The 17930-nt window shown below is 43.2% G+C and overlaps 1 protein-coding gene and 1 pseudogene across 1 annotated transcript in view; both read left to right on the top strand.

Annotated features, from left to right (window-relative positions):
* CHMP4B (charged multivesicular body protein 4B) overlaps positions 1–17930 on the top strand; it is a 53573-nt gene continuing 35643 nt past the window's right edge. Inside the window, exon 1 of the mRNA XM_039248732.1 lies at positions 1–347. Within this exon, the coding sequence (XP_039104663.1) occupies positions 158–347 (190 nt within the window). The 5' untranslated portion in view covers positions 1–157. The remainder of the gene's footprint in view (positions 348–17930) is intronic.
* On the top strand, positions 4469–12543 carry LOC120242789 (annotated as a pseudogene).

Genomic DNA, 17930 nt, shown 5'->3' with positions numbered 1-17930 from the left:
GCGTGCGGGCCTGTGGGAGGTGGCGCGGCCGAGCCCAGCTCCGGGGCGGAGGCGGCGGAGAGGCCTGTGGTGGCAGGGAGCGGCGGGGCCAGGAGCGGGCGCTGGAGCCGAGCCGAGCCGGAGCGGGCGGCGCAGGCCGGCGCGGCGAGCAGCAACCATGTCGGTGTTCGGCAAGCTGTTCGGGGCCGGAGGGGGTAAGGCCGGCAAGGGCGGCCCGACCCCTCAGGATGCCATCCAGCGGCTGCGAGACACGGAGGAGATGCTAAGTAAGAAGCAGGAATTCTTGGAGACGAAGATCGAGCAGGAGCTGACCGCCGCCAAGAAGCACGGCACCAAAAACAAGCGCGGTGAGTCGGCCCAGTCCCTTCGGACTCTCCTCAGGCTCCTCTCAGGCTCTCCGGGCCGCGACTCTACGGTCGTCAGATACGCCCCGGGGTGTGCCCGGACCCTGGAACTCTTCCCGGTCAGACTCCCTTCCGGGCCTTAACGGACCCCTCTCCTCTGGCTCCCTTGAGTGTCCCTTGGGGCCTTGGACCCCTCCACCATCGGACTCTCTTCCTGCCTTTCCCTTCCGGGCTCTCCCTCCTCTGCCAGGCCCCTTCAGACCCTGGTTTCACACACTTACCCCCGTCCTCCCTGTATTCTGTTCTCTTCCGCCTTTTCCTCCCCTTTCAGGCCTGCCCTCACCCGCCTTCGAGACACTGCCGTCTCTTCCGTATTGGCTCATTTCTGCCCCCCATCCTAACTCGTGTGTCCTTCCTTGTCCTAGCCCTGCCTCCTCCTGACCCCTCTGTGGGGGTCCATGAGCTGCCCCTGCCCTCCCCCAGCCCCCTGACTCAGAATTCTCCTTGAGAAACCTCCTTGATGGAAAGAAAAGGGGAGTGGGAGAGAGGAGACCCCTGCTTCGTCTCTGTGCACTTGCTGAGTGAACTTGAGTAAGTTGTTTTCCCTCTTGAGGCCTAATTTTCCCCGTCCATCGGCCACTGCCTTCCACATCGGTGATTCACTGCTTGTTGCCTCATAGCCAGGGCTTATCTGAGTTTCTGGTAGCATAAGCCTTCACGGGTGACTCACGGCTTCCCCGTGGCGTCCCCATCCGTTCCCCATCCCTTCCCATCCCTCTTGTCCTCCATTGGCCGTGACTCCTTCCCAGTCCCCATTCCTGGGGGTCAGGGTGGGGATAGTGAACCTTGAGGCATGCTTAATATACTTCTGTTGCTGTGTGGCTTTCTGGGCAAGTGCTTTGTATTCTTCTTAAGGTGAACGTGACAGTGCTTTAATAATAACTGTAAGCAGTTATTAAACTGCCCAGCCCCCGCCCCCAGAGGGAAGCAAAGGTGAGAGGGATTGAGGAGCTGCACAAACAAGCATTTAATTTAGAAGCCACTAGCTGCCTGACCTTGAGCTAGTTACTTTACCTCTCTGAAAGGAAGATCGTTTCTTTGCAGTGAATTTACAGCACATAGTAGGGGCTAAATAGTGGTTTTCTTCGTTCTAACAGAAGAACAAAATAGCTTATCCTGAGGGTGCTTCTCTGCTGATAGTCAGCAAATACTCTGGAATTTTTTTTTTTTTTTTGAGTGCTTTTCTTTACTGCATATTCATAGGATGAACAAAGCACAGCTTCCACCCTAATGAGAGAGAAGACAGAAACAGGAAAATAAGTGAAGAAAATATTGTCTAGTGGTGGTGGGCACTTTTAAGAAAAGATCTGATAGGGAGCGATGGAGTGGGAAAAGGGGTGCATGCCACTTTAGGTAGAGTGGTCAAGGAAGACCTCTTTTAGAAAGTCAAGGGTGAACTGAGCCTTAAGAAGGAACCAGCTCTGTTAAAAGCTAGAGGAGCCTTCCACGTAGGCAGAACAGCCTAAGAAAAGGCCTGGAGGTTGGCCTGTTTTAAGAAACAGGAGAATGTAGCAGTTGAAGGAGAGAGTGGTATGAAATAGGAAGATGGGGAGTGGACCTTGGATCTCCTGGTAGAGTTTGTATTTTACTTCAAGTGGGTGGCAAGACGTTGAAGGGTATTTATTATCCAGGAGTGTGTCCTTATCATTGATAGAGTTTTTAAAACACCATCTAGCTGCTCTTTTGGAAAGTAGGTGGGGGTGAGAATGGAAGCAAGGAGGCCTGAGGCAGTTGCTGTCATCCATTTGTGGCCTGGAAGCCAGTCGTAGGTAGCCCTGGAGACAGAGAACAGGGTTAGATTTTGCTGCCTCTAGTTTTTTTCTCTAATGATGCTCCCTCAGTTAGGATCCTCTATTGTTCATTAGAGTCGTTGGTTTTAGCAGTCTGCATTTTGTTTTGTTTTTGTTTTTTAATTTTTTTAAATGTTTTATTAATTTCTGAGAGAGAGAGAGAGAGACACCGTGAGCAGGGGAGGGTCAGAGAGAGAGGGAGATACAGAAGCTGAAACAGGCTCCAGGCTCTGAGCTGGCTGTCAGCACAGAGCCCGATATAGGGCCCGAACTCACTGACCGTGAGATCATGACCTGAGCCGAAGTCGGACGCTCAGCCGACTGAGCCACCCAGGCGCCCCTAGCAGTCAGCATTTTGGAATGCTTTGCCCGTTGCAGGGTGGTGGAGGAGAGGGTATCACTTTACTACCTCATCTTCCATCTGAGTGGGAGATTCTTCTGAGGTCTTTTGGTCTGGAGCTAGTTTAGTTTTTGCAGGTTTAGAGGTGATTGAATTTTCTTTCAAGAGGCTTCAAGAGGGTACCAGCAGATTATGGAGGACCAATCTCAGTTAGTTGTAATAATTTTGCTGAAAGCAGTCTTTGCTGAAAGCAGTCTGTCTTCTTCTCTGTCTTTTTTTTTTTTTTTCTAAGTTTATTTATTTATTTATTTTGAGGTGGGAAGGGGCAGAGAGAGGGAGAGAGAGAGAATCCCAAGCAGGCTTCTTATTGTCAGTGCAGAGCCTGATGCGGGGCTTGAATCTACAAACCTTGAGATCATGACCTGAGCTGACTAAGCCACCTAGGTGCCCCCAGTCTGCCTTCTTGAGTTTGGCTGAGAGGACAAGAGCTACTATAAGCTGCTCTTCCTTTTTAGCATATTCTGGGGGAAAGGGCTTACCTGCTTATTGAGATAGTGCTGTGAGGTACTAACACCACCACATACCATTCAGTTTGTCACTTATTAACTTGCTACTGTAGTAGGATTTGCACAACCAGTTGGAAGTACACTGTGCATGCCTTCCAGGAACTCAGGATTGGTAGTGGGGGTGTTTTTGTTGTAGTTTTTGTGTGTATGTGTGTGAAAGAGTGAGAGAGGAGGAGGAAAAGGAATTGGAGGAAGAAGAGAGGAAGGGGTGGGGAAGGGAGAGAAACATACCACTCAGTGCTAAACGTGTGAACATGGGTTTGAGGCTGCATAGGAGGAGGTTCCTGTCTGGAAGGGCAAGGGCAAGGGGGGTTTCACAGATGAGAGAAATATGAGATGGGTCAGCAGGGAGTTGGAGAGCAGTGAGAGTGTTCATGGGGTGAGACAGCAGATAAATAGTACTGCGGAGTGGCCTGTAGCCTCAGACCTCAGCCTGGAGGTGCTGAGGAGCCACTGGCTGTCTTAAAGCAGAAGAGACAGATCAGCTTGAATTTCCAGAGAGTACACCAGCAGCAGCATAAAAGTAAGTGAGGAGGTTAGGAAAGAGTATAGACTAACCAGGAAGGGGCTGGAGGCACGAATCCATTAAGACATAAGGATAGAAAATCTCATAGACATGATTTGAGCTGTAGATTTATCATTTACTAGCTGGTGCCTTGGGCTGGTTACTCTGCACCTTAGATTTCTCCTCTGTGAATAGGGGTACTAGTATCTACCTTATTGGATTAAATTGTGCTGTGCATGCAAAGCTCTTAGCATAGTGCCTGCCATATGGTAAGTGATCGATAAATGCTTGCCATTACCATTATTGTTAAGGAGACTTGTAATTATTCAGGTGGGAACAAAGGGCCTAGAGTAGAAGCATGGAAAACTAGATGAGAAGTAATGCATGTGAGACTTTTCTGAAGGAGAACCAAAGGAGGCTTGGTGATTTGTGGGACATCGGGGCAGGATGAAGGAGGGAGGAGTTGAGGACAATTCCCAGGTTTACAGCTTGGACAACTGGGTGGGTGATGATGCCATTAACCAAATTGAGAAGCACAGAGGAGGAGCAATACTTCATAATCATGCAGTCCTTGGAAGTTGTAAAACTTCTTTTTTCCTGAGTCTCACAGCATCCATTGTGAGACTGTGAACTCCTTGAGGCCAGTTGTGATGGTTATGGTCATCACTGTGTCCCCTAGTGTAGGGTCTGACATGGTTAATGTTCAGTGAGTATCTGTTAAATGAATGGAAACCATCTGTTGATTGTGTTCTGTTATTCCCATTGTACAGTGAAGAAAATGAGGCTCAAGAGAGGATGTAACTTGATTCAGAGACCAGTTCTTCTGGTGGCTCTGGACATCCTGTGTTCTGTTTACTCCCATCATGGCTGAAGGCATCATCGTAATGATGATGTCTTTGTCATCACTCAGCTCATTAAACACCTACCTGTGCAAGGTGTGGTGCTGAGTGGGGGGAAAAGAAGTGAGAAAGGACCACGCCTGGCCCTGTTATGCCATATCCTTGTGACATACACGTTGGAAAGATGATAAATTGTCCTTTAAAACAAATCTCTGGAAGGGCACGTGAGTGGCTCAATCAGTTAAGCTTCTGACTCTTGATTTCAGCTCAGGTCATGATCTAGGGTTATGAGATTGAGCCCAGCATTGGGCTCCATGCTGGGTATGGAGCCTGCTTGGGATTCTCTCTCCCTCTACCTGCCCCCTCTCTCAAATAAAATAAAATTAAAATTAAAAATTAAAAATATATGAAACAAATCTCTGAAGCTCAAGTAGATTATTTGCAGTGCACAAATGTTTTCTAGGAAGTGGTTTTAGTTAGGGGCCCGGAGCAAAATTTGGATTGCATATTTTTTCTAAATTTCTTGGCCTTTCCTTTAGTCATGTATTCATTCTTTTTCTATTAAAATATTTTATTTAATTCATGGGGGGCGGGGGAGGGTGCAGAGCGAAAGAGTGAATCTTAAGCAGTTTCCACGCTTGGTTCAAAGCCCAATGCAGGACTCAGTCTCATGACCCTGGGATCGTAACTTGAGCTGAAATCAAGAGTTGGATGCTCAACCAACTGAGCCACCCAGGCGCCCCACATATTCATTCTTAAGCATGTGGTGGGCTCTGAAACTGTCTCCTAGGCCCCATGCTCACTGCTGGAAATAGAGAGAAATCAGACATGGTCCCTGCCATTCAAGGGACTTCTATCATCACTTTCCTTTTCTATAAAGTAGAAATAATATTCATCTCACATAACCCATGGTGAGGATTAGCTAAGGTAACATATAAAAGAATGTGACATGTTGTGGATATAAAAGTATACTTTTCTGGTAAAGTTTTTGCTGTTCAGGTTTCTTTTTTTTTTTTAATTTTTTTTAATGTTTTATTTATTTTTGAGAGAGAGAGAGCACGAGAGAGAGAGTGAGCTGGGGAGGGTCAGAGAGAGAGGAAGACACAGAATCCAAAGCAGGCTCCAGGCTCTNAGAGAGCACCTTTCTTTAATCCCCATGGTTTCTTTATCCATAGGGATTGGGATGTGTGCAGGAAAGTGCAAACCTCAGAACTATGTCTTTCTGACTGATCACACAACCTCAGACAAGTTATTCAGTTTTTCTGAACTTTGATTTCTAATCTTTCTTTCTTTCTTTCTTTCTTTCTTTCTTTCTTTCTTTCTTTCTTTCTTTCTTTCTTTCTTTCTTTCTTTCCTTCCTTCCTTCCTTCCTTCCTTCCTTCCTTCCTTCCTTCCTTCCTTCCTTCTTCCTTCCTTCCTTCCTTCCTTCTTCCTTCCTTCCTTCCTTCCTTCCTTCCTTCCTTCCTTCCTTCCTTCCTTCCTTCCTTCCTTCCTCCTCAAGCTTATTTATTTTGAGAGAGAGAGAGAGATAGCATGGGAGCAGGGAAGGAGCAGAGAGAGAGGGAGACAATCCCAAGTAGGCTCTACTGTCAGTGTGGAGCCCAATGTAGGGCTCAAACTCATGAACCATGGGATCATGACCCGGAGCTGGGAGCTGAAACCAAGAGCCAGCCGCTTAACTGACTGGGCCACCCAGGTGCCCCTTGCTGCTCAGATTTCTTTGGTTTGATTGTCAAAATGGAAAATCCTTCACCCGAGAACTGGATGGAAACCAGTCTAGGTGAACTGACAAAAATCCCTCAAACTTAGATTTTTTTTCATTCCTTTGCACAGTACCCTGTTAGTTTTCTCCCTAAGACAGATCATCAAATATCCAAGATTTTTATCTTCTTAAGGCATTGTGACGAGTTATGAAATATCTACCCTAGGTTGTTCAGATTTCCCTTTTCCTGTTTTAATAAAGATGAAAACAATTTGTAGACAGGCTTATATTTTAGTTTAACGAGAACTGTGTAATATTAGGAGATGGGTATGAGACTGGGTATCTCAAACACCCTACACCAGTACATTTCTGTTGGATTTATGGATACAAATCAGTTCATTTACAGGTTAATTTAGGTTTAGCCGAAAATGTCTGATGGATGTAGAAAGGCTGTGTGCTCACAGGAAATATATCATCATTAAGTCCTGTTCATTGCTAGAGCCAGGATAACTCTCTCATGTTTAATAGAATTGCTTTAAAATGTTAGCATGTGGGAAGACATCTTAATAAGTTACATTTATAATGAATGTAGCCTTTTGGTTCTCTAGAATCAGGGTATCAGGTTGAAAAGTACAGCGTCTTAGTGTCAGCAGGATCTCCTTTTCTGGAGGCCCTGGGATAGAAAATCACCCATCTCAAAACTCACCCAGGGAACTGAACAGTGGGAATTTCCCTTGGTGACGCTTAAGTTACTTTTTTGAAGAAATGGCTGGCCAGATTGGGTTTGGTTTACTTCTTAAGACAGATGGAGTGTCAGAGAGGCCTTATGTGTTGGCTGTCCAAACATGCTGGTGCCTTTGATTCAAATGACAAAAATCTTTTTTTGCCCCATTTGGCAGGGGGATTAAATATTTTTAAGTGCCTGCCAGGAGGTTTATAATGTGCTTTGAAATTCAAGATAGATTTTGTTTGGAAGTTTAGCTAAATGTGAGGACCTTTGAGCTTGGACTATTGTGCTCAGGGAAATTTAGTGTTGTCCATGGTTGGGTTTGTGTGCAGAGAGCGAGATCTTGGAAAATAGCCTCTGAAGATGTGTGGGAGCCCTATATCCCTGAGGCAGAAAGCCAGGACCTGATTTGTTTCCAGTGGTCCAGAGCCCTGGGGTGGAGCCAGGGCTAAATGGGAGGCTAAAAGGAAGCTCTTGGGGTCTTGAGGAATTCATTTGGGTAGGAAAGGTTTATGAAAACTTGGTCCTCTTGCCCAGAATTTTTCATGCTGTACCATTTATTGTCTTTAAAAGAGTAAGAGAGAGGATCTTCAAAAACAACAACTTTAGAATGGTCATTTTGAGGGAAGATGGTTATATTTAGAAGGAAAAGTTGAACTTAGCAACAGGAAACAAGAACAGACCTATCTGGATATACTAGCCTGTTTTTAAGGTGTTTGGCTCAAACCAGCAGATGCTTATGGATTTCCTTCTGGGAAGAAGGCAGCATGATGCTTTAGGCGAAAGATTTCTGTGTGTTTTTTTTTTTTTAATTTTTTAATGTTTTATTTATTTCTGAGGGAGAGGGAGAGAGACAGCATGAGCAGGGGAGGGTCAGAGAGAGCGAGAGAGAGACAGAATCTGAAACAGGCTCCAGGCTCTGAGCTAACTTAGCACAGAGCCCAACGCCGGGCTCGAATTCACGAACCGTGAGATCATGATCTGAGCTGAAGTCGGAGGCTTAACCAACTGAGCCACCCAGGCGTCTCAAGATTTCTCTGTTTGAATGCTGGCCTCCCCGCTCATCAGCAGTACCTTGGCAGTTACTTATCCTCTCTGAGTCTCAATATTCCCATCTATAAAAAGGGGGAAAATAATAACTTCTTAAGGTTCTTGTGAGGATATGCAATAAGTTGATACATGTAAAGTGCCCAGCAGAGTGCCTGGAACATAAGAGAGATATCAATGTGTCCTTGGTTTCCCATGTATAGTCTTGGGCACAATAAGGAATATAAAGATGGATAAGACGCTACTTTGTCCGTACAAGGGCTCACACTTTAGTGAGGAAGACACATATATGTACAAGTAACTGATAAAAGGCAAAGCATGGTAAGTGTACAAATGAAGTATTAGAGGAAAATACAGCAGGAATAGATTAATTCATCTCTGAGGGTTGGCAGGTTCATTTCACCCAGCCACCCATCCAATGCCCAAATTCCCTTTGCAGTATTCCTGCCAAGCAATTAACCTCCGATTGAACCTCTTTGCTGACAGGATTTGTATTAGGTGCTCTATCCTCCCATCCTACAGCACCGTCTGTCTTTGGATAGCTCTGACTACAAAATCACCTTTCTTTTTTGGAACTGAGATCTTTCTTCCTGTAGTGCCTACTTCCAGTAGGTTGAGGTGGTAGCTCTGTAGGGAAGCAGTTTGGGCTAGTAAAAAGAATGTGCTGCAAGGCCTGGGGGGCCTGGCAGTAGAGGATTGTGAACAGTGTTTCTTCCGTTGGAAAGCTAATTGCTAATTCTGCCTCTTGGGGCCAAAGAGAACAAGTCTAATCCTCCTCCAGTAAAGATAAACCAGGGAAGATAGTGCTTAATGTTTCAAGCCTGGACTTCTCTAGGACAGATCTCTGTTCCATTGGCTCTTGCCAGGAATTTCTGTTCTTTCCTTGTTACCCTCCTCTGGACGTGCTCCTCTTTATCAGTGTTTCCTTTAAGTTGTGGAGTGGGCAGACCTGTCTGAATATTCCAGCTGAGGTCTGAGCAGCATAGGCCAGAACATGCAGGGCTAGCCATTTGTCTAGGAATTAATTTGATTCTGTGTGCTGAATAGCCCTGATAATTTCCATATCACTGAGACAGGATTTTTGTTTTTAAGCAAATTATGCTTTCTGGTGGCCTCTCATTAATAAAAGAATGAGCATCTAGGAACCACTAAAGTTTGGCCCTTAAGCAGTCTTAACTGAAGGGTTGGATGATTTAAATTCTTTTTTTTTTTTTTAAGTTTTATTTTTGTGCGAGAGGGAGAGAGAGAGAGAGAGAGAAAATCCAAAGTAGGCTCCAAACTCTGAGCTGTCAGCAGAGCCTGACAAGAGGCTCAAACTCGTGAACCTCGAGATCATGACAGGAGCTAAAGTAGGATACTTAACCGACTGAGCCACCCCAGGTGCCCCTGGATGATTTAAATTCTTGACAAAGGTATCTAGCTGTCTTGATTCTCCTGTAGCTGATATTTCTAGTTCTACCTCTTCCCTCTTCCATACAGGGCAAAGCTGGCTGGAGGGCTTATTTGAGGGATGTAGGAAAACTGTACATCTCTGTGGTTGTGGCTGTTTAGGTCAAAAGTTTAATGGCATGGTATAGTGGAAAAGGTGATGGGCTTAAGATCAGAAGACCTGCACTCATATTCCACCCCTGCCACTTGCTTGTTTTGTGGTCTACAGCAAGTCTCCTTATATCTCTGAGCATCAGCGTTTTCAGCTGCAAAAACAGTATTTAATATTTCCTTTACAGCTTTGCTACTCAAAGTGTAGTCCATGGGAACATTTGGGAATGTATTAGGAATACAGATTCTCAGGCCCTGCCAGCCCTACAGAAGCAGAACCTGCATATTTATGAGACCCCAAGGTTGTTTGTATGTATATGAAAGTTTGAGAGACACCTCTCTGTTGTGTGGGTTAAAAGAGAATAATGGGCAGTTTTTATATGTCCATGCCAATATTCATGCCGGGATACTTAGGGATGCTGTCTTCCTGGTCAGTTTGCTCACTTCTTTTGCTGGTCAGAGATTGAACTCTTATCTAGCTCAGTCTATTTCCAGATGCCTTCAGCTACCTCCAAACCCAGGGAGGCCACAGAATGTGGTTGGTTCAGTAGAATCTCCCTCCCCCACCTTTGAAAAACTTTTTCTTTAAAATTTTTAATGTTTTTTATTTATTTCTGAGAGAGGGAGAGAGACACTGTGAGCAGGGGAGGGTCAGAGAGAGGGAGACACAGAACCTGAAGCAGGCTCCAGGCTCTGAGCTGGCTGTCAGCACAGAGCCCGATGCAGGGCTCAAACCCACCAACTGTGAGATCAAGACCTGAGCTGAAGTCAGATGCCCAACCGACTAAGCCACCCAGGCGCCCCATGCCCACCTTTGAAAAACTTGAAGCACATATCCTGCTAATGAGGTAATGGCCTTCTTCATGAAAGAAGTCAGTCATCTGGGTAATTGACAAGTATTCAGTCAAGCTGTCAGTCATGAGGAACCAGTGATTATTAGGCACTGGCAACTCTGGTAATAAGTTAGGGGCAGTTCCCATCCTTAGGAAGCACTACTGCCTAATGGGGGGACCAGTTGGTAAAGAGTTTTTACCCAGTAAGGCTTGTTTAGAGTGCTATAAGAACCCCAAGTGAAGAGGAATTATTAATTCCACTTGGGGGCTGGGGGGTGGCTAGGAAATGAACTTTTTAAGGTCTTAGTTTATTCTACCAGAAATGATTTTTCAATGAGTTCTGATTTCTTGGTTTAGTGGCTTTGTGCTGTTTCCTGTTCTGTTTCTATGGCATTGGTACTGTTCTGATCCACCAGTTTTCTGCATCAGGAGGGACAGATGTTCTCTGAGAGCCAGTTCTATGTTAGGAGCCATCTCAGATGCCATGTGGATTTCCAAGCAGTGAAAAAGACACAGCTTGGCCCAGTGGATCCTACAGTTAAACAGATCTGTGGCTGTTTCAGAGAAGAAAAAGTTACCGCAACTAAATAACCCATATGTTTTTTTTTTCACTGGAGTCTAACAACCATCCTAAGTGTACCTTTCAGGAACTCATGGATAAACTAAAAGATTCAAGGAACTTCTCAGCTAGGGGGAAAGGAGTTATATGGGATGATGAAGTATAGATGGTGGGAGAGAATCAGTGCAGGGAATTCCATCATGAGCCTGCCCTGTTTGATTCCATAAAATGACATTTTTCTGGATTTAGGGTGATAGAGAATCAAGCACCAGGTTGCTTGGGGTACTAGGCCTGGGACTTGGCACAGCCTGCTGAGGAAAGTTTTCTCTCCTTGAACAATCAGGGCAGTTGAGTTTGCTTAGAGCCGGAGGCTCTACAAGTCCCAAAGCAGAAGTTCATCCAGTTCATCAAGTGTGAGGCCTGTTGAATGATCCTGCTCTCAGAAAGCCCATACTCTTGGTAGACAGGAATAATTAAAGTGCAATATTGGCTTTAAACGCCACCCACAGGAGCACCCTAAATGGCATGTGGTAGAGATTTGAAGAAAGTTTAGGGTTGAGATGACAATGTGATCTTTTGTGTTAGTCCTTAAAGGAGAAGGCAGCTATAGGGTGGAGTGGGGTGGGTTGAGAGGGGTGGAAATTGGGTGAGGACACTCATGTTTGGTATTTGACACCACCTCCGATCTAGAGTTATGATGGAAGTTGCAGAAGAACCTCTGTCTGCTTTTATCTAGCTGTGTTGAGTATAGAGTAGTATATTTGAGAAAAGGAAACTAAGGCTTTTGAAATGGATTTGGATATTGTATTATGTATTGTTTAGGGACCTTGATGTTGAGATCCCAAAACTTTTTGGTCTTAGTGCTGTATAGGTAAACATTTGAATTTCATTTTAGATGGTCCCTTTTAAAAGGAGGTAGCTAGAAGCCATCCAAGTTGGAAAGGAAGAAGCGAAAATTATCACTATTTGCAGATGACATGATACTATATATAGAAAACCTTAAAGACTCCACCAAAAAACTTTCAGAACTAATAAATTAATAAAGTTGTGGAATACAAAATTAATCTACAAAAATCTGTTACATTTTTATATTCTAATAAGGAACTATCAGAGAAAACAAGGGGGAAAAAAAGAGAAAACAAGAAAACAGTCTCACTTATAATTGCACCAAACAGAATAAAATAGCCCCCGTGACTGAGTCACCACTGGGGACTCAGCTGCCTCCCCCTTGAGCCCACTTGCTTCCCCCATGCTGTATCCCCCCCACTTTTCCCCCACTCCTTCTCCTACAGGCCTTTTCCACCAAAGAAAAGGAATCACTTTGTATTTCCACTGTCCAGAACCTCCTCTCCTTTGATCCCTATGTTGATGCAAATAGGGTGATGATCTGCCTCCTGCTGGCACTGAGGATTATAAGAATTCAACAGAGAAATGGCAGGAAGACCCTTACTACTGTCTCAGGCATTGTTGACAATTACAATAAAAACTAGTGAAGGTGTTTAAGAAGAAATTTGCCTGTCATTGTACCGTGATTGAGCATCCAGAATATAGAGAAGTCATTCAGCTATAGGGTGGCCAGTGCAAAAATGTATGCCAGGTCCTCCCTCCCTCTTAGAGATTGGACTGGCTAAGGACAATCAGCTGAAGGTTCATGGGTGTTAAGTGCTTTTGGCTCACTGAAGCTTAAGTGAGGATTTCCTCACAATGAGTAGAATTTCCTTTCTGTCCTTTCTTACAAGTTTAAAAATCTTACAGCTTTTTGTAAAGGTGATGATTTGGGGTCTGCTTTTAACTTGGACTAGTTTAAGTCCTATGTGCAATAAACTGAAAAGAGCCACACACACAAAAGAATAAAATACCTAGGAATAAATTTAACCAAGAAGGTGGAAGACCTGTACACTGAAAACTATGAGACACTGATGAAAGAAATGAAAGAAGATACAAATAAATAGAAAGCTATTCCTACTCATAGATTGGAAGAATTAATATTGTATAAATGTCTATACTGCCAAAGCAATCTACAGATTTAATGCAATGGCATTTTTCACAGAACGAGAACAAATAATTCTAAAATTTGTGTGGACCCACAAAACACCTGAATAGCCAGAGCAGTCTTGAGAAAGAACAAAGCCAGAGGCATCACACTTCCTCATTTCGAGCTATACTACAAAGCTGTAGTAATGAAAACAGTGTGGTATGGCATAAAAGACAGGTCAATAGAACAGAATAGAGTCCAGAAATAAACCTACACATATATGGTCAATTAATTTATGACAAAGGAGGCAAGAGTATACAGTGGAAGAAGGGATGGTGTCTTTGGTACATGGGGTTGGGAAAACTGGACAGCTACATGCAAAAGAATTAAATTTAACCACTGTTGATGTCATATACAAAAATTAACCCAGTGAGTTAAAGACTTGCATGTACAACTTGAAATCATAAAATTCTTAGGGGCGTCTGGGTGGTTCAGTTAGTTAAGCGTCCGACTTCAGCTTAGGTCATGAGCTCACGGTTTGTGAGTTTGAGTCTGCTTCAGATTCTGTGTCTCATTCTCTCTCTGCCCCTCTCCCACTTGTGATATGTGTCTCTTTCTCTCAAAAATAAATACATGTAAAAAAAGTTAAGGGGCACCCGGGTGGCTCAGTCAGTTAAGCGTCCAACTTCGGCTCAGGTCATAATCTCATGGTTCGTGGGTTCGAGCCCTGTGTCGGGCTCTGTACTGACAGCTCGGAGCCTGGAGCCTGCTTCCGATTCTATGTCTTTCTCTCTCTGCCCCTCCCTGCCTCAAGCTCTGTCTCTCTCTGTCTCAAAATAAACATTAAAAAAAAATTTTTTTTTTAAAAGAAACCATAAAACTCCTAGAAGGAAACATGGGTGATAAGCTTCTTGACGTTGGTCTTAGCGACGTTTTTTGGGGGGGGTCTGACTCCAAAGGCAAGGACAGCGAAAGCAAAAATAAACAAATGAGACTACATCAAACTAAAACACATCTGTACAGTGAAAGAAGCCATCAACAAAATGAAAAGGCAACCTACTGAATGGGAGAAGATACTTGCAAATCATGTATCTGATAAGGGGTTAATATTCAAAACTATAACAATAAAAATATTTGATAAAAAATGGGACAGAGGATCTGAATAGATATGTTTTTCAAAGAAGGTATATAGGTAGCAATAGGCACTTGAAAGGATACTCAACATCACTCTTCATCAGGGAATGCAAATCAAAACCACAATGAGATATCACCTCACACCTGTTGTAACGGCTATTATCAAAAAGACAAGAAATAACAATTGTTGGTAAGGATGTGAAGAAAAGGGAAGCTTGTGCACTATTGGTGGGGATGTAAATTGGTACAAACACTATGGAAAACAGCATGGAAATTCCTTAGAAAATTAATATAGAACTACCACATCTAGTAATTCCACTTCTGGGTACCTATCTGATGAAAACAAAAACAGTAATTTGAAAAGATATATGGATTTCCTGTGTTTATTGCAGCATTATTTACAATAGCCAAAATGTGGAAACAGCCTAAGTATCCATCAATTGATGAATGGATTAAAGAAGTTGTGGGTATATTTGGAATACTGCTCAGCCATAAAAAAGGAAATCTTGCCATTTATAACAATATGGATGAACCTTGAGGGTACTATGCTAAGTGAAAGAAGTCAGAGAAAGACAAATACTGCATGATTTCACTTGTACGTGGAATACAAAAAACCTAGACTCATAGATCCAGAGAACAGAATGGTGGTTGCCAGAGGGGAGGAGGTTTGGGCGAGCAGTAAAATGGGCTAGGAGATCAGGAGGTACAAACTTTTAGTTATGAAATAAGTCATCAAGTATAATGTACAGCATAGGGAATACAGTCAGTAATATCATTTTAACTCACGACAGTTGGAAACTAGACTTATTATGGTGGTCAGTTTGCAATATATGTAAATGTCATAATGATACAAATGTTAAATCATTATGTTGTACACATGAAACTAATATTGTATGGTTATACTTCAATTTAAAAAATAGGAGTGGCTAGAAACTTTTGCTTTATTCACAAACCCATTTGCTAAGTATGTAATAACTTGAGCTGTGTCCCAGATACTGTCCTAGTTTACTGGGTAAATGCAGGTGAAGACATGTCATTGCCTCCGTGGTGCTTACAGTCTAGCTAGAGTGACAAACAAGTAATCAGTTATAATCAGGGTACAGTGTGATCTGTTCTAGAAGCATATTCAGATTTCAGAGTACAAGATATGCAGTGGAGGGAACTGAAACAGTCTGTGTGTGTTAATTGAATCTACATTTTTATCAAATAGTTATTTTGGAGAATAATAGAATATTACAGTGGGAAGGAACTCAAAATGTGTAAGTGCTTGAAACTTTGAATTAATATAAAAGGTTTCTGAGAAGGAAAACCCAGGAACATGTAAATATATGCATTACTTTTAAAAAGCACTTTATTTGAATCAGAATCCCCTTTGGGGCGACGTAAGAATGGATATATGTTTAACTTGGCTTCGTCATGAAAGACTTACTTCTAGAACACTAAATTTAAAGTACAGCTTATTCTGATAAGTATTACAAATTTGCTTTACAGTTGTCTTATTTCCTACCAAAGAAAGTAGGAATAAACTTGAGAAATGATTTACTGTTTGCATAAGCAGGAACTATAAATTTCTTGTTTATAATCTTTGAAAGGCCTGGTGGTTGTAAGAGCAAAAAATAGACTTTACATGTGTGTAGCTTGGCTGCTATTGTGTAGAGTTTAGAGGGGGAGTTCGTTCTCAGCGAGACTCATTAGGGTGAGGAGTTTGATCAGCTCTTGTCCCCAGAGTTGATTAGACTTTGAAATGTTAACTAACAAGGATGATATTTAAAACTCAAATAATTACAGGCTCTTGGGTGGCTCAGTTAATTGAGCATCAAGTCTTGATTTTGGCTCAGGTCATGATCCCAGGGTTTTGGGATCGAGACCCTTCTCGGGCTCCCGCTGAGCGTGGAGCCTGCTTAAGATTCTCTCTTTCCCTTCCCCTCTCCCTCCTCATGCTCTCTCTCTAAAACAACAAAAAAAAATTTAATTTAAAAATTAAAAAGAACACCTCAAATAATTGCTAGTTTCTTAATTCTCCTTCAAGTATATCAGTTGCTTCCACGTCTCCAGAACATTTTCTCCTTTTAGAATCTTGTACAAGGTCAGTGAAATGTTGCAGATTGCTTGGCAAGTTTGGAGTTAGAAGATTTGGGTTTTGAGTTGTAATGGGCTCTGATAGCCTTCTATGGGATGTCCAAGGAGGGAGCTAGTATCAGCCTGGCATCCAGCTTGTTGTGTTTAGCAGATAGGGCTGCAGAGCTGGTGGCTGCAGACAGCCCTTCTCATGTTTAGATTTTATTTATTTATTATTAAAAAAAAACTTTTTTTTTCTTTTTTTTAACATTTACTTATTTTGGAGGAGGGGGGCAGAGAGAGGGAGACAGAGGATCCAGAGCAGGCTCCACACTGTAAGCATAGAGCCCGAAGTAGGGCTCAAACCCATGAACCTCAAGATCATAATCTGAGCCAAAATCAAGAGTCTGCTGCTTAATGGGCTGAGCCTGAGCCACCCAGGTGCCCCCACACGTTTAGATTTTAGAGGTAATTTTCGAGGTGTAAAGGACAGAGCAGTATGGAAACACCTTATTTTTCTCATTCTAAAAAACCCGTATTTCAAAGTAAAAAAAAATTATTTTCAGGAGAAATAGAAATATCTTCAGAAAATGAAAACATTCCCCTGTCTTTGGGAAATGCCATACACTTTACAGACTTGATCGTGTTTGATTTTTTTTTTTCAACAACCCATGGATTAAGTGGTATTACACCTACACCTACACTAGAGATGAGAAAGCTGACATTCAGCTACGTGAGTCACTGGTCCAATCCAGAAGTCTTGGGGGATCCTGATGTGGGCTGCATTACAGTGGGTTTTGGTATTTTGGGTGTCCGATAGGGCCAGGACTCCATAGCCTTCAGTGCTCATAACTTATCAATAGACAAAATCCTATCTTTGGAAATACATTTTTATGCTGTTCTTTACATAGTGTAAGTTATTCTGCAGGGAAATACTTCACATTTTTATAGGGTTATATATAGGGTTTTTTGAAAGAGAAGCTTTGTAAGATAGGTGGGGCAGGTTGTGATTTTACCTCCATTTTGCAGAGGAGGAAACTAGGACTCAAAGCATAAGTGATTTCTGTAGGAACTGAGTCAAGGCTAGAACTCCAGTCTAGTGTTTTCCTACTATACCATGTACTGTTGTAGCTCCCTGCTATTTTTTTTAATGTTTATTTATTTTTGAGAAAAAGAGCACGAGTAGGGGAGGGACAGAGAGAGAGAGAGAGAGAGGGAGGGAGACACAGAATCTAAAGTATACTTCAGGCTCTGAGCTGTCAGCACAAGAGCCCAGCGCAGGGCTGTAACTCAGGGACCGTGAGATTATGACCTGAGCCGAAGTCGGATGCTTAACTGACTGAGCCACCCAGGCGCCCCCTGGTACCCTGCTATTAATGCTTAATTTTGAATTCTCTTGCCAGCTTTAGCAAGGCAATGTGTCAATAATGGGTGTGGGTCAGGTTGAGGAGGAGGAAGAGGACAAGGTTGGGGTTCCTCAGAATGACTGGCTTATGTTATCCACAGTGAGACTGGTGCCAGAGAGAAAACCAAGAGGAGACTGTTTATATGTGTCTGGAATGGCTTGAGAACCTTTGCTCACTGCATTCATTCACAGTCTGTTACAGCATTAGCATTGTGCATTTCCCAGCCTGGTTTCCATTTCTTTGACCACAACAAGCTCAGTTTCTCAGTGGTTTCTAGAGCAGTGGGTTTTTCAGCCTTGGAACTATTGACATTTTGGACCAGAGAATTTGTGGGAGGAGGGTGCTGTCCTGTGCACTGCAGCATCTTTGACTTCTGCTTGCTAGATGTCCATAGCATTCCTCCTCTAGTTGTGACCAAAAAAAAAAAAAAAAAAAAAAAACCAAAAAACCCATCTTCAAACATTGCTAAATATCCCCTGGGGGACAGAAGCTCCTAGGTTTGAGAA

The sequence above is a fragment of the Hyaena hyaena genome, unplaced genomic scaffold, assembly GCF_003009895.1.
Source record: "Hyaena hyaena isolate Hyena2069 unplaced genomic scaffold, ASM300989v1 scaffold_315, whole genome shotgun sequence".
In the NCBI taxonomy this organism is placed as follows: Eukaryota; Metazoa; Chordata; class Mammalia; order Carnivora; family Hyaenidae; genus Hyaena; species Hyaena hyaena.
The sequence above is the reverse complement of the archived record's forward strand: the minus strand, read 5'-3'. Positions and strand labels throughout refer to the sequence as shown.